General features: G+C 40.5%; 1 protein-coding gene across 2 annotated transcripts in view; it reads right to left on the bottom strand.

The window, feature by feature from the left end:
• Window positions 1-1,233: 1,233 nt before the first annotated feature.
• The window catches only part of cntn2 (contactin 2), a 72,020-nt gene continuing 50,603 nt past the window's right edge, over window positions 1,234-22,650 (bottom strand). The window contains exons 19-23 of one of the 2 annotated variants that reach the window (XM_062037613.1): window positions 21,916-22,031; window positions 21,602-21,788; window positions 19,396-19,508; window positions 12,184-12,352; window positions 1,234-3,086 (exon numbers count right to left, since the gene is read on the bottom strand). In XM_062037613.1, coding sequence (XP_061893597.1) covers window positions 3,001-3,086; window positions 12,184-12,352; window positions 19,396-19,508; window positions 21,602-21,788; window positions 21,916-22,031 — 671 coding nt within the window. In that variant the 3' untranslated portion in view covers window positions 1,234-3,000. Of the gene's footprint in view, window positions 3,087-11,213; window positions 11,366-12,183; window positions 12,353-19,395; window positions 19,509-21,601; window positions 21,789-21,915; window positions 22,032-22,650 lie in introns of those variants that run through there. The other variant, XM_062037614.1, reaches the window with a different exon arrangement.

Genomic DNA, 22,650 nt, shown 5'->3' with positions numbered 1-22,650 from the left:
AAAAAAACAAAAAAAAACCCCACCAACAATCTTTCTGCTGTCATAAATGTGACAAAGGTTTTATGTAAGAGTTGATAGATGATTACAATGACAGGAATAGGTATTATCAAATGGTGACACACCCAACATATCAACATACCAGCAATAAAGCAACAAACCCGTTGACAGTCGTGGTCAAAAGTTTACAGACACTTGTAAAGAACATAATGTCATGGCTGTGTTGAGTTTCCAATCATTTCTACAACTGTTATCTTTTTGTGATAAAGTGATTGGAGCACATACTTGTTGGCCACAAAAAACATTCACGAAGTTTGGTTCTTTTATGAATTTATTATGGATCTACTGAAAATGTGAGCAAATCTGCTGGATCAAAAGTATACATACAGCAATGTTAATGTCCCTTGGCAAGTTTCACTGCAATAAGGTGCTTTTGGTAGCCATCCACAAGCTTCTGGTTGGATTTTTGACCACTCCTCTTGACAAAATTGGTGCAATTCAGCTAAATTTGTTGATTTTCTGACATGGACTTGTTTCTTCAGCATTGTCCACATGTTTAAGTCAGGACTTTGGGAAGGCCATTCTGAAACCTTAATTCTAGCCTGATTTAGCCATTCCTTTACCACTTTTGACGTGTGTTTGGGGTCATTGTCCGGTTGGAACACCCAACTGCGCCCAAGACCCAACCTCCTGGCTGATGATTTTAGGTTGTCCTGAAGAATTTGGAGGTAATCCTCCTTTTTCATTGTCCCATTTACTCCCTGTAAAGCACCAGTTCAATTGGCAGCAAAACAGGCCCAGAGCATAATACTATCACCGCCAATCTTGACGGTAGGCATGGTGTTCCTGGGATTAAAGGCCTCACCTTTTCTCCTCCAAACATATTGCTGGGTATTGTGGCCAAACAGCTCAATTTTTGTTTCCTCCAGAAGGTCTTATCTTTGTCCATGTGTTCAGCAGCAAACTTTAGACGAGCCTTAAGGTGTCGCTTCTGGAGCAAAGGCTTCCTTCTTTGATCATGTATGTTGCTGTATGTATACTTTTGACCCAGCAGATTTGGTCACATTTTCAGTAGATAAATTCATAAAAGAACCAAACTTCATGAATGTTTTTTGTGACCAACAAGTATGTGCTCCAATCACTCTATCACTAAAAAATAAGAGTTGTAGAAATGATTGGAAACTCAACACAGCCATGACATTATGTTCTTTACAAGTGTATGTAAACTTTTGACCCAGACTGTACATAGTCACTAGTATTACTAGTCAGCAATATTACATAACACAGGAATATTTTCTCTATTTCTCAAAAACAAGACCCTTCCAATTAGTATTTTATATGTATAATCAAGCTTTAATCGTTAAAATTATGTTTTAAAATCCTTTTTATAGTTATAACTGTTATGGGTAAATACTGTTATCATGTCATAAATGTTAAAATAATAATTGTTATTAGTAGATAGTATCAATAATGAAGTCATAAAAGTCATTGGTTAACAGTGTCAATAAACACGCTATAATTTCTAAACTTATAATTGTGAGTAAATAATGTCAGTAATCATGCTATGTTAAAATTATAATTATTAGTAAATAGTGTCAATAAAATATAATTGTTAAAATTATAACCATTATTAGTAAATGTCAATAATAATAATAAGAATTATTAATATTGTAATTAGTAAATTGAGTCAATAAAGATGTTATAGTTGTTAAAACGATCATTGTTATCAGTACATTATGTAAATTATAAATAATATAAAATATAAAGTTATGAATTATAATTTTTGTTGAAGTAATTACTGAGCATACAATGAATAATATTTCATTCTCAAAATCCTCGTAGAGCAACAATGTTTGTATACTTTGAAAACTTTACTTGTTGCTTTAGTGCAGCCCTGGGCAAATTAAGGCCCGGGGGCCACCTGCGGCCCATTGAGCTTTTCAATCTGGCCCGCCGGACATTCCCAAATAATTGTTTTAGATGTTTAAGATGGAAAGTGTAGCTGCCATTATGATGTGCAGTCATGTTTTCTAATGACCGGAAGTCTTCAACTATACTAACTCTTTCAATGCTTGGAATCTGCATGATATACTAGTTACTATGGTCATCTAATTAGTTACTATGGTCATCTAATTACTTACTATGGTCATATAATTACTTACTATGGTCACTATGAGATATCTCAGATTGTAGGTGTTTTTTTCCCCCACTATGTTTGTTGCATTTTGGTTGCGTTTCGGTTGATTGTAAAATATGTTGTCAATATTCAGTGTTTTATCATTCATAGTTAATAATGTAAATCCTACATTCTTTATTTTCATGCACATTCTGGGTCTCATTCAGTAAAAAAAAATTCAAATTCCATTCTGTTTTTTAAGGCGGTCTGTCATAACGTTTTTAGCTTTCAATCATTATTGTGAGGTTTTGTATTAGTGTTCCTAAAAATAGATATACCGGCCCCCAGGCACACTTTTTTATCTAAATCTGCCCCCCCCGAGTAAAATAATTGCCCAGGCCTGCTTTAGTGTGTTTGATGTTGACTTTTCCAAGTGTTTGTTTAGGTTATTAAACTTTTTGTTGACTGCATTTATGTCTATGACGGCATATCAGAACCAATAAATCAGTGTCATACTTCACCCCAATAGCAACAATTAGGATAATACTGTACTTATCAATGAATCTGTATTTAATCATTACCATTCCTAAATGGTCAGGTGTATATTTTGTGTAAATGTAAGATGAATAAATTAAATTAATTGTGACTACTGTAACGTTTTTCTTCTCCAAATGCTATGTACACTGTAAATACTGAGGCTGGAAGTCACATGTCATGTGTCTCATACAATCAACCAAATACAAAAGTAAAATGTGTTGACAAATGCATTTTCCCCTTTAAAAAAAAAAGACTGTTTTCTTTAGTATCCTCGAAGAAAACTTTGCCAGCTGCCAAAAGCCACTCAAAAAGTGTCAACTCAGCAAAGAAAAAAGTCCAAAAATCTGACGTCACAGTACTGACAGTAAAAGAATGGCAGAAGTGAGGATTGAACAACTGCACGCTACTGCCTTGCTCTGCACCATCATGCCCGTTCCTGAAAAACACACCACAAACTTGTCACTTTCAAAAAACAAACAAAATTATGGCTAGTTGAGCAACAATCGTGTTCCCATGTTTAGTTTTTACTCATTTTTACTAATTGGTTTTTATCTAGTCTGCACTTTGTCTGTGTTATTATTATTATTATTGGCTTTTATCTAGTTTGCACTTTGTCTGTGTTATTACTATTATCATTATTATCAACTCATTCTATTTTTTATTTTCCTATTTTAATGATGTTGGATCTGTGTTGTTGTTGTTGTTGGGGACAAATGTTATAAATTAGCTTTGGCTACAAACACTGTGATGCATGCATCAGATAACTGTTTCAGATGTCTATGTTTTTGTATCTGTCCCTATTTCAAATAAACCTCTATAATAATATAAAAAAAAGCAGAAATCAATAACACACACAACAACATAACTACTCATTCTGGTGTATCACCTCACTTTGACAACATCTCCACTTTTGTGAGTACTTTTGCTGTAGGATTTGTGTTAACAGTATGGAAGGGATGGAAGAATGCTTGGTAATCGATGACTCATCAACATCAACACATGCTTCGCTTCCTCCATGGGTATGATTTGTTGTCTTCACTTTAGTATTCAATACCATATTTTTTGGTATGAAAGCCATCAATCCATTCCTCTTCCTCTTATCCGAGGGTCGGGTCGCAGGGGAAGCAGCCTAAGCAGAGACTTCTTCTCCCCAGCCACTTCATCCAGCTCCTCCCGGGAAATCCCGAGGCGTTGCCAGGCCAGCCGTGAGACATAGTCTCCCCAACATGTCCTGGGTCTTCCCCATGGCCTCCTACCGGTCGGACGTGCCCTAAACACCTCCCTAGGGAGGCGTCCGTAGGACATCCTGACCGAATGCCCGAACCACCTCATCTGGCTCCTCCCGAATGACAGAACTTCTCACCCTATCTCTAAGGGAGAGACCCGCCACCCGACGGAGGAAACTAATTTCGACCGCTTGTACCCGTGATCTTGTTCTTTCGATCATAACCCAAAGCTCATGACCATAGGTGAGGATGGGAATGTAGATCGACCGGTAAATTGAGAGCTTTGCCTTCCGGCTCAGCTCCTTCTTCACCACAACGGATCGATACAGCGTCCGCATTCCTGAAGACGCCGCACCAATCCGCCTGTCGATCTCACGATCCACTCTTCCCCCACTCGTCAACAAGACCCCGAGGTACGTGAACTCCTCCACTTGGGGCAAGATCTCCTCCCCAACCCGGAGATGGAACTCCACCCTTTTCCGGACGAGAACCATGCCATGTCACCATCCCAGTCGCTTCACACTCGGCTGCGAACAGATCCAGTGAGAGCGGAAGATTCCCGGTCAGATGAAGCCAGCAGGACCACATCATCTGCAAAAAGCAGAGACCTAATCCTGCATGCCCTCAATGCCCTGACTGCGCCTAGAAATTCTGTCCATAAAAGTTTTGAACAGGATTGGTGACAAAGGGCAGCCTTGGCGGCGTCCAACATTCACTGGAAACGAATCTGACTTACTGGCTGCGGACCAAGCTCTGACAAGCCGCACCCACTAAATTTTAGAAGGAAAAAGGTAGTTTCCATATATTAGCCGCAGACATATACGTTGTGAGATGAGTTATTTACACTGAAATATTTTGTAAATGTTTACTTACATACCTTAAATCAGTGGTTCTTAACCCTGTTGGAGGTACCGAACCCCACCAGTTTCATATGTGCATCCACCGAACCCTTCTTTAGTGAAAAATAAAATGTTGTTTTTTTTTTCAAATTCAAGACAAAGTTATATGTTTTTTTACTGGTGCACAAAATGAACCGTGCATGAACATCACCTTGTTCAAAGAACAAAACCAACACAGTGCATGAACTCACAACAAATGACACACCTGCAAATCAGATGGAAAATTAGAGGGAACATGCTTTGGGGGTATCCATAATACGCCGATAGGAAGAAGTTTTTATTTACATTATGAGTCGCTCCGCCGAACCCCTGAGGCCGACTCACCGAACCCCTAGGGTTCGATCGAACCCAGGTTAAGAACCAATACCTTAAATGTTTCCAAACGGTGTCTGTAACAAGGCAGTAAAACGGCTGATCAACCAAAACAGAAGTCATCGTCATGGACCCACTAGCTGCGGGAGCTAGCTCTCTGATAAGCTAAACAGACTCAATAACGTTTAAAATTTTGGCTCTTTTGCCGCTGGCTTAGCTGGTACTGACTGTGACAATGCTGACACACCAACAGTTGTTGTTATATCATCCTCTCTCTAACGCTTATTAATGAACTTGTTCATTTCATGTTAATATCTGCTTACTTTCTGCTGTAGCTCGGTAGCTACATTTCCCAGAAGTTTGGCAGTACCTTCGCTACTTTGTGAACGAGTATCAATTTCCACAGCTTAGCTACTTTTAGACCCGTGTAGTGAGTTGTGTGACAAATGTTTTGTACTTTTCCTTTGGCCAGGTTATTGTTATTTCTGCCACTGTGGCTTCTGTTAAATTGGTAATTTTTCTTGTGGTGAAAAGTCTCTATTATTATTATTATTATTATTATTATTATTATTGTTTCACGGCCTGTTATCGAATTAGTTTCCTGTGTTTTTTCCCTCATTTTGTACATGGTACGCAACTTAAAAGAAAAGTTAAAAAGCCGGACAGAGGCAGACAGAGGGCATGTTTCTAGATCAGGGGTGGGCAATTAATTTTTACCGGGGGCCGCATGAGCAACCCGAGCACTGCTGGAGGGCCACATCGACAATATTTCAATTAAATTTTGCTCAATATTATTTTTGATATATACCGTAAGATAAATAATAATAATAATAATAATAATTAATAATAATAGTAATACTTCAACATAGTGTGTGTAACAGCATTCCATGACTAATATAAATAAATTAACATTAATAATAAATGACAGTAAAATAAGCACACGTATGACTGAGGAGTCATAGTGTAACTTTTTGTGGTGTTTGAGTTGTCCGACTTTTTGTGTGGCCATAAACGCACCAGTGGTTTAGTGCTATGTGTGTTGGTGACAGATGACAAGTTGGTTTTGGCCTGGTTTGTACGGCAGAAAATGACTAGTTTTTCGAGATAGAATTGTTTTACTAATGTTTTTGGTGTGGTTATGTCCGAATATAAACAGTTTTGCTCAATAAAGTGATCGATATAATTCCTGTCCTCGAAGCATCTCGATAGACGTTACAATAATTGAACGGTGTTCAATTGAACGGTGTTGACGAACACCGTTAGGGCCGCTTGTTGTCACTGTCACTCAAAGTTGCATTGCAAAATTACATAGAATAAATATGTTTTTTTTGTTTAGAATTCAGATGGGATTTGATTTGGTGCGCGGCATATATTTGATGCGCGCAGCAGACGCTTGAGCAGTGCGCAATTGCGCAGGCACGCACCTTAGAGGGAACGTTGCTTTGCAGTCCATGTCTTGTTGAAAACACGCCATTCTTCATCAACTTTTCTCTTTTTAGCGTCTCGGGTGTAAACCGTGCATCGCTTGTCGCTGCATGTGCACCTTCACTCGCAGGTTACACACGGACACACACTCATAAATGATACTTTTCAAAATAAAAGCAGCACAGTTGTATTGCACGCACGACATAGATGTTTTTTCAACTTTATTTTGTAATTAATGATTGCAGCTGTTCACATTCACTCACAATCATGCACACGCATACGTCCACACGGAAGTAATACAAATAACGATTTTCAAAACAAAAGCAGCACCGTTGTATTGCACACTCGACATAGATACTTTTTAAAATGTATTTTGTAATTTATAATTGGCCTCACGCGGGCCGGACAGGGACGCACAAAGGGCCGGATGCAGCCCGTGGGCCGCAGAATGCCCAGGTCTGTTCTAGATTGTGTTTATTACAAACCCCGTTTCCATATGAGTTGGGAAATTGTGTTAGATGTAAATATAAACGGAATACAATGATTTGCAAATCCTTTTCAACCCATATTCAATTGAATGCACTACAAAGACAAGATATTTGATGTTCAAACTCATAAACTTTATTTATTTTTTGCAAATAATAATTAACTTAGAATTTCATGGCTGCAACACGTGCCAAAGTAGTTAGGAAAGGGCATGTTCACCACTGTGTTACATGGCCTTTCCTTTTAACAACACTCAGTAAACGTTTGGGAACTGAGGAGACACATTTTTTAAGATTCTCAGGTGGAATTCTTTCCCATTCTTGCTTGATGTACAGCTTAAGTTGTTCAACAGTCCGGGGGTCTCCGTTGTGGTATTTTAGGCTTCATAATGCACCACACATTTTCAATGGGATACAGGTCTGGACTACAGGCAGGCCAGTCTAGTACCTGCACTCTTTTACTATGAAGTCACGTTGATATAACACGTGGCTTGGCAATGTCTTGCTGAAATAAGCAGGGGCGTCCATGGTAACGTTGCTTGGATGGCAACATTTGTTGCTCCAAAACCTGTATGTACCTTTCAGCATTAATGGTGCCTTCACAGATGTGTAAGTTACCCTTGTCTTGGGAACTAATACACCCCCATACCATCACAGATGCTGGCTTTTCAACTTTGCGTCTATAACAATCCGGATGGTTCTTTTCCTCTTTGTTCCGGAGGATGCGACGTCCACAGTTTCCAAAAACAATTTAAAATGTGGACTCGTCAGACCACAGAACACTTTTCCACTTTGCATCAGTCCATCTTAGAGGAGCTCGGGCCCAGCGAAGACGGCTGCGTTTCTGGGTGTTGTTGATAAACGGTTTTCGCCTTGCATAGGAGAGTTTTAACTTGCACTTACAGATGTAGCGACCAACTGTAGTTACTGACAGTGGGTTTCTGAAGTGTTCCTGAGCCCATGTGGTGATATCCTTTACAAACCGATGTCGCTTGTTGATGCAGTACAGCCTGAGGGATCGAAGGTCACGGGCTTAGTTGCTTACGTGCAGTGATTTCTCCAGATTCTCTGAACCCTTTGATAATATTACTGACCGTAGATGGTAAAATCCCTAAATTCCTTGCAATAGCTGGTTGAGAAAGGTTTTTCTTAAACTGTTTAACAATTTGCTCACGCATTTGTTGACAAAGTGGTGACCCTCGCCCCATCCTTGTTTGTGAATGACTGAGCATTTCATGGAATCTACTTTTATACCCAATCAAGGCACCCACCTGTTCCCAATTTGCCTGTTCACCTGTGGGATGTTCCAAATAAGTGTTTGATGAGCATTCCTCAACTTTATCAGTATTTATTGCCACCTTTCCCAACTTCTTTGTCACGTGTTGCTGGCATCAAATTCTAAAGTTAATGATTATTTGCACAAAAAAAAAAAAATGTTTATCAGTTTGAACATCAAATATTAGAACCTTTATTTAACCAGATAAGAAAACCCATTGAGATCAAGATCTCTTTCACAAGGGTGACCTGGCCAAGAGGTCAACAGCACATGTCACAGAGCAGTTTCAAAATAAATACATTAAGACATACATTTTAAAATACATAAGAGAAGTGTAAAACAACAGAGATTTACATCTTTAAAAACACAGGCACTGTGCAAACGTCTCTCGCTGTTTGTCCCTCAGGACAGAACGGAAGTAGTTCTGTAAGTTTCAGTTTCGTCTGCAATTCATTCCATGCCATAGGGGCAGCAATGCCAAAAGCTCTTTTGCCAAATTCAGTCCGTACATGAGGAACAGTTAAAACATACAAATTGTTGTCTTTGTAGCATATTCAACTGAATATGGGTTGAAAATGATTTGCAAATCATTGTATTCCGTTTATATTTACATCTAACACAATTTCCCAACTCATATGGAAACGGGGTTTGTATAATAAACATTCAAACTGAGCATGTTTCTCTTGTTTGGTGAGAAGTTGTACATTAAGTTATATATTTACATGAAGTAGCTTTAATGTCGCAAGCTACATTTGTCGTGTAGCTTGTTACAATTCTCTGGGGATAGCTTCCCCTGTAGATTAGCTACATTTAATCGAGAGTAACTTGCAGCTTAGTGTCAGAATAATTGTATATAAGTTATCACACAACTTGTTTGCTTGCAGTTCAGGTTGCTCTGCATGAAGACCGGTGGCCCTGGTTACTATCTACTTGTGCTCACATAGCTGTCCTTGTTCTTATCAAGCAAAGGCGGACAGCTTGTAAATCTCCACTGTGTGCGCCTCGCCGTAGAAGTGTCTGTTTTTCAGATCTGGACAGCCACGGGAGGGGCCGTATCAGGACCCGAAGTCTCCAAGAAAATAAGGCGGACGAGCAGAGAGGGGGTGAACTCGACACCGCTCCAAGCACATTTTGTTTTGACTGTTTATGACCCAGTGCTGGGCTGCTGCATAATGTGACCCCTCCCCTTAGAAGCAGCTTCAGCTATGTCATCAGGGAATGCCCAAATAAATGGGGAGGCGCTGGAACTTTTTCCTCAGAGCGTGGGGTGACACTGTGCGAGGGTGCCGGTCCACGCACTCTCCTCATGAGCTAAATTGAATTCTGTCTCTCTTTGATTCCTTGCTTCAGGTCCTGTTTAATAGATAGTTCGGTGCTTGAACCTGACACTTAGCTTACTACATTTTCCAAGTAGCTTGCCTATCACTGGTGACATGTTTAGGTTTGTCCTCCAGTGGTAATGATATCTAAGATACTAAGACATGCAGTTTATTTCCAGTAATGGAGGTGATTATTACTATATTATACACTGCGTATGGAGACGCATGATTAGCTGCCAGCCACTTGTCATCCATTAATTTTTAAAACAAGAACAGAAGTTGGTGTATTACCTGATTCTGATGACTTGCATTGATTGGAATTGGACAGGATTCGCAATAATGCTGATAACTTCCACATTTTCGAATTTACATTGTGGAGGAGAAAAAAAGTCCTCCTTTCCGTCCAAATACCACATGAAAGTGGTTGGTTTTTGCCATCTTATTCCATACTTCTTTTTCTACACTTTACAAGAAATACATTGACGGCAAAATCTGTGGCTTGCTAGCTTGTGTGCGCAAGCTTTCTGAGACTCTTATTTTGTTAGCGCAGGCAGGATGGAGCGACACTTTTATTGTGAAGAAAGGAACTGTGCGGTCGGTCTTTAGGGTTTTGACAACAGATACGGCACGGGAGTCTGTTGAAATAAAACATGTTTCTCGCCTTCCCGTCGGTTGCTTTTTTCTTAATACTGAGTTCGCAACAGCCAGCGTCATTCCACAAGATCCTCGGATAGTTTAAATGATGAGCGCTAATTTTTAGGTCTATTTTTTTAATGCCTGGCTGGCGATGGACTAACACACCCTCCGCCATCCGCCGGTAGCTAGTGATCAACCTAATGGGCACCCTTGATTTAGCAAATTTCTAATTAAAAGTGAAAGAGCGGTGTATTTATTCTCTAACCAAATACATGCAGTCACAAAAGTATTTGTGAGTGAGAGCGTAGATCCGCTACCACAAGCCCAGGAAGTGTGCAACTATGCAGAAAACAAGACAAAAACCTTTTTTGTAGGCTACAACATAGCACTTTGGTTGTGACGATGGTGGTGACTAGGGATGACACTCGAAACCGGTTTTCCCGGTTGTTCGATAAGAAAAGAACCGAGTCCTCGGACTCGAATCCCTTTTTGAGAACCGGTACCCGTTATCGAGACCACTATAGTAAAGAAAAAGAGTTGGTTCTTTATTCAAATCCCTGGAATCCCGTCCCGACCAGAAATGCCCCGTGTGACATCACAAGAAATGACGTCACGTAGCTCAGTCATTAGGCGCAGATAGCGAAAGCAGGAAAAACAATGGACCTGGAAAAAGCGCTCCAAGGTGTAATAAAGTTAAAAACAAAAGGTATAATCCAATGAATAACTTTACTGAGAGAATTGAGCAGGGTACAAACACATGACGAACACTTTTACGACCAACCGGAAACATAGCAACCAGGCTAGCAACGCACCTCCTTTACGCCAGCTGTCGCAACGTTCTATATATACAACATATATGACATCTCCCTTTTTTAACTTTTGTTTTTCTTTCCTTGTAAACAAAACAAAATCACACTGTATATGTGTTGTCTGTCTGATTCTAAATAATGCAGACGAGGCGTGTTGGCTGAATTCTTGACGTTTACTTTCACAGCGTGCTCATAACCTCATTCTTAGCTGCTGGTTGGCGACATGCAACAACACTTTTCGGGGCTACCGCGCATGCTCATCACTCCAGTTGCATGCTGGGTAGTGTAGTTGTTATTTTCCGTAGCTCATAACATCACATCTTTCCCCCTATAAAGAAAGATTTTAACTCAATGAAGTGTATTTCTTTTTTTAGCTTTAACTTTTAATTTTTTAGCATTGTAACCACATTTGCAAACAACTTTTCTCTTCATAGAGTTTTCTTTCAATAAAGAAATAAAGCGCAAAAATGTCAAAGCATCATAACAAACAGTTATGTCAAATAGCAGCAGAAGTGCACTTTTTGGAGAGCTGTATTATTTTCAGTTTTGTGCCCAAGGGACTGATTTTATTTAACACTGTATTATTATTTATACACCTATAGTGATCACAGAGACAGGTTGTTTTTGTGTTACTGTATATATTTGTTTTTCTGAAAAATCCCACTCAATATACTTTGGGTAACAACAGTCAATATTTATTTATTTTATTTTATTTCTTTAGGGGGGTAACAGTCAATATCAATCAATCAATCAATGTTTATTTATATAGCCCTAAATCACAAGTGTCTCAAAGGGCTGCACAATATTTATTTATTTATTAGATTTTATTTTTTTCTTATATAATAAAAGTGCTGCGATGAGGTGGAGACTTGTCCAGGGTGTACCCCGCCTTCCGCCCGATTGTAGCTGAGATAGGCTCCAGCGTCCCCCGCGACCCCGAAGGGAATAAGCGGTAGAAAATGGATGGATGGATGAATAATAAAAGTGAGCTTTTGTTAAACCAAATATTGTGTGTTTTTTTTCATATACAACAACCTATCTGGACTTGAAAAGAGAATCGATAAGGAATCGGTTCGATAAGAGGATTCGATAATAGGCTCGAACTCGATAATTTCTTATCAAACATCATCCCTAGTGGTGACTCACCTGAGTCGCGAGAAACAATAATCTCATGCGCAGGCCCGTCGCCACCTTCACCCCAGGAGCGCACCTCCAGCACCACGTATTGGTCGTCTTTGGGCAGCGGCAGGTTCACTGATGTCTTCGTCTTGTCCACTACCTTCAGAACCGTCTGACTGTCATGCTTGTACAGAATCTGCCATCATGAAAAACATTCACCTTTAAACTTGTTTTGTCCCCATAAATAATAATATTTTATCATGTATTTGCACTTTCGTGTTACAATATGTAATTTCGTGGTGATGAAGTACAATGCATTTAAAGTGTAATGAAACGATCACTGGAGTGTGGATATGTGATAACGATAACAATAATGCATTCTTTCAAAAACACGTCAAACACGTTTCTAACATCAGCACATACTTCAAAGTTGACTTGAGCGAGGTGTGTAGTGCTTGTACTGCACCCTTAAACATTTACACAACAGTGTGTTGGTGTTTGCACGTTCGTTCTAACTTACTTTACGTAACAACTGCAGGGAAACTAAAGAAAGGATCTTGAACAAAACAGTCAGCACTATTTGAGCAGACTCTTTTTCCTGAGGAAGCTTAGGTCCTTTAATGTGTGCATCAAGCTGTTGGGAGATCTTTTATCAGTCTGTTGTGGCCAGTGCACTGTACTTTGCAGTGGTTTGTTGGGGGAGCAGCACCAGCAAAAGAGACTTAAACCGGATTGACAAACTGATCCGGAAAGCCGGCCAAACTATCGGCACGCAGTTGGAGGCGTTTGTGTCAGTGAGGGACAGGAGGACACTGGACAAACTGCTCGCCATCATGGAAAATCCTGCCCACCCACTCCACCAGACAATTGAGGGACGGTGGAGTTCATACTCCAAAAGGCTCCTTCAGCTTCATTCCCACAGTGTTCGATTCAAGAACTCCTTCATTCCGCACTCCATCCAGCTGTATAATCACTCGCCATACAGCAATAGATGATATCTGTCTATTACATACTTGCCAACCTTGAGACCTCCGAATTCGGGAGATTGGGGGGGTTTGAGGTGGACGGGGTTTGGTGGTAGCGGGGGTGTATATTGTAGCGAGGAAGAGTTAGGGCTGCAAGGGATTCTGGGTATTTGTTCTGTTGTGTTTATGTTGTGTTATGGTGCGGATGTTCCCCCGAAATGTGTTTGTCATTCTTGTTTGGTGTGGGTTCACAGTGTGGCGCATATTTGTAACAGTGTTAAAGTTGTTTATACGGCACTCTCAGTGTGACCTGTATGGTTGTTGATCAAGTATGTCTTGCAATCACTTACGTGTGTCTGCAGAAGCCGCATTATACATGTGACTGGGCCGGCACGCTGTTTGTATGGTGAAAAAGCGGACGCGACGACAGGTATAGAGGACGCTAAAGGCAGTGCCATCACGGCACACCCTTAATATTGTTGTCCGGGTGAAAATCGGGAGAAATTTGGGAGAATGGTTGCCTCGGGAGATTTTCGAGAGGGGCACTGAAATTCGGGAGACTCCTGGAAAAATCGGGAGGGTTGGCAAGTATGGTCTATTACCTGACACCTTCTATGTTAGCTACCCCTCTTCCATACATTTCCAAAATATTACAGAAAGGTTGTCTACAGTCAGTCGTTGCCCTTCTTAGAAGATAATGGCATCACTGAGCTGTTCCAGTCCGGTTTCAAAGCCCTCCACAGCACAGAGTCAGCACTTCTAAAAGTATCTAACGATATCTTCCTGTCAACAGATTCTGGTAAATATGCTTTTAGATCTGTCTGCTGCGTTCGACACTGTCGACCACGCCACTTTAATCTTGAGAACTGTGTGGGCATTAAGGGCGCCACCCTCAACTGGCTCCAGTCGTACCTGACTGACAGGAGTTATAGTGTAAAAATGGACAGCTTTGTGTCTTCCACAGCTCCTCTTCCACATGGGGTCTCCCAGGGGTCAATCCTTGGCCCTCTTTTATTTGCGCTTTACCTTCTCCCTCTTGGTTCTGTTTTCAGGAAGCACGGTATTGCATTTCATTTTTATGCCGATGACTGCCAGATCAATTTTACCATGGCACAAAACAACACGGTCCAACGTCTCATTGACTGCCTGCACGACATCAAAGCCTGGCTTTCAGTTAGGTCACCTCAGCAGTCAAGAAGCAGATTAGCAACTCTCCGACAAGACAAAAGCTTATTGTATTCATTTGAACTTTGCTTTCTGTTTTTTTTTTATTGCTCACTAAAATGTAATCTAAATGAGGGTGGTTAATAATTATTTTTAATAATTAGCTAATTATACAATTATTATATTCCCCAGCAAAAATGTGTCATTATGATGCAATTGGAGTAATTAATTCTTATTAAGCGTGCATTTAAAGTACTTCCAAAGCTTATATGTTTGTAGTGTCATATCAAACGAAACGTAATCAAGAATCATTAGGACCGGAATCCAAATGAAGAATTGGAATCGGAACCAGTATCGCTTGAATCCAAACCATGCCCAACTCCAGTGTTGCTCGGATTATTTGCTTATTTTTCTCTGTCTTACTAAGAAGTTTGGAGCGTGTACGTGTAGATCTGATCACATGTGTGCGCATTGTGCGTGCAACTAGAGCAGCCCTTTTTAAATAATGGGGTGGGGTGTTTTTTTGTCTTACCAGAATAGGATGTTCCTCAGCATCTTTCTGCACTGCCTGTCTAAAGCCAACACTTTTGAAGATTTCGTCCGCTATGGCGTCCAAAAACGGATGTAAGAAATACAAACATATTGCCTTACACGCGGGTCAGTACTGTTAATTGTACGGTTTGTGCGGTCCTTACGTCACGCCGGAAACGCCCCAGCCAGACCAGCGCAGTGAAAGACGCTCTTTTCAAAGACACCTGGGTTGTTGACTACAGGCTTATGGACAAAACACGCACCCGTGGACAAATATAAAACAGGCTTATGAACGAAACACGCACCCGTGGACAAATATAAAACAGGCTTATGGACAAAACACGCACCCGTGGACGGCTATAAACAGGCTTATGGACAAAACACGCACCCGTGGACAAATATAAAACAGGCTTATGGACAAAACACGCACCCGTGGACGAATATAAACAGGCTTATGGACATAACATGCACCGATGGAGGACTATAAACAGGCGTATGGACAAAACACACATCTGTGGACGACTATAAACAGGCTTATGGACAAAACACACACCCGTGGACGACTATAAACAGGCTTATAGACAAAACACACACCAGTGGACGACTATAAACAGGCTTATAGACAAAACATGCACCGGTGGAGGACTATAAACAGGCTTATGGACAAAACACACACCCGCGAACAAATATAAAACAGGCTTATGGACGAAACACGCACCCGTGGACAAATATAAAACAGGCTTATAGACAAAACACGCACCCGTGGACGGCTATAAACAGGCTTATGGACAAAACACGCACCCGTGGACGAATATAAACAGGCTTATGGACATAACATGCACCGATGGAGGACTATAAACAGGCGTATGGACAAAACACACATCTGTGGACGACTATAAACAGGCTTATGGACAAAACACACACCCGTGGACGACTATAAACAGGCTTATAGACAAAACACACACCTGTGGACGACTATAAACAGGCTTATAGACAAAACATGCACCGGTGGAGGACTATAAACAGGCTTATGGACAAAACACACATCTGTGGACGACTATAAACAGGCTTATGGACAAAACACACACCTGTGGAGGACTATAAACAGGCCCATCTGTGGACGACTATAAACAGGCTTATAGACAAAACATGCACCGGCGGAGGACTATCCAATCCAATCCAATCCACTTTATTTATATAGCACATTTACACAACAAGAATGTTTCCAAAGTGCTGCACAGCCATGTTAAAAACAATATTAAAAACAGGACGACAGCTTATAGACAAAACATGCACCGGTGGAGGACTATAAACAGGCTTATGGACAAAACATGCACCGGTGGAGGACTATAAACAGGCTTATGGACAAAACATGCACCGGTGGAGGACTATAAACAGGCTTATGGACAAAACATGCACCGGTGGAGGACTATAAACAGGCTTATGGACAAAACATACATCTGTGGACGACTATAAACAGGCTTATGGACAAAACACACATCTGTGGACGACTATAAACAGGCTTATAGACAAAACACACACCCGTGGATGACTATAAACAGGCTTATAGACAAAACACACACCTGTGGACGACTATAAACAGGCTTATGGACAAAAACACATCTGTGGACGACTATAAACAGGCTTATGGACAAAACACACACCTGTGGAGGACTATAAACAGGCTTATTGACAAAACACGCACCCGTGGACGACTATAAACAGGCTTATAGACAAAACATGCAACGGTGGAGGACTATAAACAAGCTTATGGACAAAACACACATCTGTGGACGACTATAAACAGGCTTACGGACAAACCACGCACCCGTGGACGACTATAAAAAGGCTTATGGACAAAACACACATCTGTGGACGACTATAAACAGGCTTATGGACAAAACACACACCCGTGGAGGACTATAAACAGGCTTATGGACAAAACATGCACCCGTGGACGACTATAAACAGGCTTATAGACAAAACATGCACTGGTGGAGGACTATAAACAGGCTTATGGACAAAACACACATCTGTGGACGACTATAAACAGGCTTATGGACAAAACACACATCTGTGGACGACTATAAACAGGCTTATAGACAAAACACACATCTGTGGACGACTATAAACAGGCTTACGGACAAACCACGCACCCGTGGACGACTATAAAAAGGCTTATGGACAAAACACACATCTGTGGACGACTATAAACAGGCTTATGGACAAAACATGCACCGGTGGAGGACTATAAACAGGCTTATGGAACCCGAATAGTATGTCACACTTGGCTTCACTATAACCACGGTGGAAAACGAGGTGGGAGACGAGGAAACCCTGGTAGGTTGTTTCATTTAATTTAATTTAATAAGCTTACAATGTTATGCAGAGGTACAGTTATAACAATTTTATAGACAAAATACACTATTTATAGTCACTGTGGAGAGTGGGGTGGCACAAAATATTTTCTTCTTCCTTGGGGGGGGGGGGCGTAACAGAAAATGTTTGAGAAGCACTGAACTAGAGGTACAAGAGTTGTAGAAGCGTTCGTGTTGTTGAAGTTTTAGACACGGCGAGAGTAAAATATTCAGTGTGAGCTATGACGACAGCGGTAAAAAAGTGGAGGATAACAATCAGTCAAATCTGTGGTGTTGATTTTTTTAAAGACAGAAATAAACAAATTCTGATGACATGCTGAAATGTATACTGAGTGATCACTAGGTGTCAGTAATGTTACATGGATGTAGATCTGGCCGCTCCACTGGGATTCTTTCAAAGTTAAAAGAAATTCAGAAAAGAAGTAGAAGCATTTAAGTCCCATCTTAAAACTCATTTGTATACTGTATGCTAGCCTTTAAATAGACCCCCCTTTTAGACCAGTTGATCTGCCATCTCTTTTCTGCTCTGGCCCCCTGACCACAGATGACGCGCTAGCTGTTCAAACTAAGAACTCCGACTTATTAGTGATTCCCAGAGCCCAAAAAAAGTCGGCGGCCTATCGACCGTTTTCTATTCGGGCTCCAGTACTCTGGAATGCCCTTCCAGTAACAGTTAGAGATGCTACCTCAGTAGAAGCATTTAAGTCCCATCTTAAAACTCATTTGTATACTCTAGCCTTTAAATAGACCCCCCTTTTAGACCAGTTGATCTGCCGTCTCTTTTCTGCTCTGCTCCCCTCTCCTGCATGGAGATGTTATCAGGTGACCACAGATAAATCGCTAGCTTTTCAAAGTCGGGACCCGGGAGGGCCACTCATCTGTGCATCAGTTGGTGATGTCTCTGCGCTGCTGACTTGTCTCCACTCAAGATGATCCCCTGCTGGCCCCACTATGGACTGGACTCTCACACCATTAACTAGATCCACTCGACGTCCATTGCACCGGTCGCCCAGAGGGCGTCCCCACATCTGTGGTCCCCCTCCACGGTTTCTCATTGTATCCCATTGGGTTGATTTTTTTCTTGCCCTGATGTGGGATTTGAGCCGAGGATGTCGTTGTGGCTTGTGCAGCCCTTTGAGACACTTGTGATTAAGGGTGATATAAATAAACTTTGATTGATTGAAACTTTGAAAAGGAATAGAGTTTTTCATTAAAGTGATTAAAACAGCGACTTTTTCCACCACAAAAAAGGCTAAATCGTGCTGATAAACAAAATGGAAAACGCAGAGATTGGATAGTTAAGAAAGGTTCTAAGCTCTGATGTAGCATTGAGAAGACATCAAACTTGACTAAAGGAAGTAAAAGTTGCGCCAAAGGATCAGGAGAGCTACAGCGTCATACCAAAAAGCCTCCTGTCCCCCCATCAGAGTCCTCCGAATCGAAACGACAAAGTTTAGACTATTTGAAGACAGCCCAAACGTGCAGTGTGCAACACCTAGCAGTAGCTGCACATTTCCTTCAAGGTTAGGGAACCTTGGAGGATTGCGTTTCGTTTCTTGCTTCGATTCCGGTTCCCAACAAATCTCCATTGCGATTTTTTTTAAAAGGCAGGGTCAAAAATGTACAATTAATTTCTTACAGGGCTATTTTCAAACAGTATATATCAATCAATCACATTTTATTTATATAGCCCTTAATCACAAATGCCTCAAAGGGCTTTACAAACCACGACATCCTCGGCTCAGATCCCACATCCGGGCGAGAAAAAACTCAACCAAATGGGAACAATGAGAAACCTTACAAGGGACCGCAGATGTGACCGAAATTGATAATTATAGACTTAAGGGAGCAGCTCCACACAGTGTATGGAGCTACAGTTGGCTGCTTTGCTACCCCTGTGCCAGTTAATTCTTCAAGTTGGTGGACTGGGTTTTGAAAATAGGAATCGAAGTAAAAAAAACTTTGGACGCTTCAGGGGGAATCGCTACGTCCAGCTCTGAGTCACTTGGAAAGACTCTGGACGACTGCTACGCGCTTGACCCACCCGGACCTTGCCGTCTCGAGGGCCATGCAGTAAGTGCTGAGACTGAGACATAACTGAACTCACTGAATCACTGAACCCAACTAAAAACCAGGACCACAAAACCGGGATAAGAGCCAAATTGTGGATTTTGTGAACCGTTCCACCCAGAAACACTCACCTTGTATCCCAGAATAGCAGACTCATTGTGCAGGGACTTCACATGGTCCCAGCGCACAATTACCCAGGAAGCATCAGTCCTCCAGGACACATTTCCAGGAGGACGATTAGGAGCTGGAAAACAAAACAGTGTATATGTCATATATTTAACTTCATTTAACAATCCAATTAAGATATACTGTGCTGTTAGCTAATTATCATGTCAACACTACGACAATTAAGCGTCAATAAACAATAGACAGTCTTTACTGTCAAAATTAGGGGTGTCCCGATCCGATATTGATATAGGATATCATCAATAAATCCAAAAATTATTTATATAACCTTTGTTATACTTCGGCAAGATGCGACGCAAGGTGCTTTAAACCAATTTAAAAGGAAAACACTCACGTGCGCGCACACACACATACACTCTTGTCTTTGTTACCTTTTTGAGACGTCCGAAAAATGCCTACCTCTTAAGGACCACCCTTTCTAGATATATAAAGACTTGTATTTACAACATTAATATTATATACATACTATGCAAATATAAAAAAGCTTGTTATGAAAAATGAGTTGGAATTTCACAAGAAAAAGGTCACAATTTCACAAGAAAAACTTAGAATTATGGCAGTATTATAATAAAAGCGTAATTTTACTCAACACAAGTAAAACATTTACAAGCAAAACTGAACATTTGTGCAATATTATGATCAAAGTTGGAATTTTACTCAATAACAGTTGCAATTTTACAAGAAAAGCTTAACATTTTGACAATTTTATGAAAAGAGTGGTAATTTTATGTGACAAAAGTCACAATTTTATAAAAAAAACTTTAAAGTTTTGGCGATATTATAATAATATTCTGAATTTTACTTGGCAAAATTATGACAAAAGTCATCATTTTACTCAAAAAATGTCACTATTTTACAAGAAGAACAAAAAAATTGGCAATATTGTGAGACAAATCTGAATTTTATATGACAAATGTCACCATTTTGCATTAAAAAGTAATAATTTACATAAAAAAGTAATAATTTTACGAGAAAATATTGCAACTACAGAAAGAATATGAGAAATTGTTCCCAATTTTATGAGAAAAAAAGTTGACACATTGTGAGAAAAAGACTATTTTTACTTACTTTTTTTTTGTTTTTTTGGTTGTAATTGGTTTTTAGTCTTCATTATTTACTTCAAGTTATTACAGTATGTCTCTATATACATATTTATTTTATTTTTTAATAAATTGTGGCCAAAGGGGCCGCATTTCAATTTCTTACACACACTTGTTATTACATATGTTGGCCAGAGGGGGGAACAATTTTTGAAGCTTTTCAGGTGGAATTCTTTCCTATTCTTGATGTACAGCTTAAGTTGTTCAACAGTCCGGGGTGTCCGTTGTGGTATTTTAGTCTTCATATTGCGCCACACATTTTCAATGGGAGACAGGTCTGGACTACAGGCAGGCCAATCTAGTACCCGCACTCTTTTACTATGAAGCCACGCTGTTGTAACACGTGGCTTGGCATTGTCTTGCTGAAATAAGCAGGGGCGTCAAAGATAACATTGCTTTGTTTTTATTTACGATTTACACAACGTGCCAACTTCTCCGGTTTTGGAGTTTTTACATTCATCTAAGGAGAACAACAACAAAATTAACAAAGGTCATGTCCGGAGAAGACCGGTCATGACAATGTAGTAGAATTTCTGACCTTTTGACCTATATTTCTTGTCTTTTAAGAATGTCCGCTCATTTTCAATACTCTTGTATTTTGTGCCATTGAATGGACCAGTTGTGGGACAAAAGTGAATATTGAGTCGTGCCAACCTGTCTACAGAATTCGAGTTGTTATGGAACAGATAGGAAAAGCAAAACAAGACATTGACGCATTTGATAAGGAACGATGACGCACAACAGACATATAAATGAATGGCAGAAGACCGGAACTCAGTGGTGATTTTGGCTTGTGTGTGTCTTGTTGGCTCCGGAGTAACTTGTGGTTTGTCTGCACGACCAACTCAATTCAACCTGCACTTCTGATAATGGGTAAATAAATTTGTTGTACTAAACTACTTTTGTTGCCTGGTTAAGCTTCGGACAATCCACCACAACAACACTTTTAGTAATACAATACAATTCTGGCGATTCAGCTTACAGTTTTGTACTGTAAAATCTACTGACTTTTTTTCCCCCAGTGTAGGTCGTGTGAGTATGGTAGACATACGTGGTTTCCTGGTGGTCACAGTAAAGCGTGGCGATGGTGGTCCCGTGCCTGCACTGTTATACGCCATAACTGCAACATGGTATCGAGTGCTAGGACGAAGTCCAGACACCCTGGCTGTTGTCTCGAGTCCCGCTGTCCGCACTCGGTCTGCCGCCGCCTCCCGTTCATGCTGGCGCCAGTATCGGATCTAAAGGAATGCCAAATGGACACACAATAAGTCTACAAAAAAATCCACAACATCCATCCTTACTCATCTTCGAAAACAACTGACGCTAATTGTCTGCTGTTTGAAATTCTTCTAGTTTTTCCATTACCTCGTATCCTCTAATGATGCCGTTGGTGTTGGGCTGCAGGACCGGCTCCCATGACACCTGGATATCGAAAGCTGTCAATGCCGTGACGTTGATGCTCAAAGGGCCAACTGTTGGTTCTGTTCAAAGAGAAATAAGTACATTTTTATATTTTTTGAATTGAATTGAATTGAATTATTTATTTCAAACCTGCACTGTACAACAACACACTTTTTTTTTTTTTTTTACATTTTGGCAGAGACATTTATGCAAGGCTTGAAAAGGGGTTGGATGAAGCAAATGCTTATAATATCCCAACCCCTCTCACTCATTCCACATAAACAATATAATACAAGAACAATACTATACAAACAAAAACAGGAAAAGCTCCTGTACACTAACAATACAATAGTACCATTGTTACACACACACACACACACACACACACACACACACACACACACACACACACACACACACACACACACACACACACACACACACACACACACACACACACACACACACACACACACACACACACACACACACACACACACACACACACACACATAGGCCCAAACATTCTCTGACCATACACCTCTCTCTCATCGCTCTGTGCTAAGGGCATCACTCTCTTCAAAGAACTTAAGAGAGTACATGAAAACACTAAAGGGGCCTCACTTTCCAATGTGTAATCATTGCATCCGTCCCTCCTGTGGTTTTAATCAACCTATCCCCAGGTGCATAATGACAGCA

This window comes from Entelurus aequoreus, linkage group LG26, assembly GCF_033978785.1.
Source record: "Entelurus aequoreus isolate RoL-2023_Sb linkage group LG26, RoL_Eaeq_v1.1, whole genome shotgun sequence".
NCBI lineage: Eukaryota > Metazoa > Chordata > Actinopteri > Syngnathiformes > Syngnathidae > Entelurus > Entelurus aequoreus.
The sequence above is the reverse complement of the archived record's forward strand: the minus strand, read 5'-3'. Positions and strand labels throughout refer to the sequence as shown.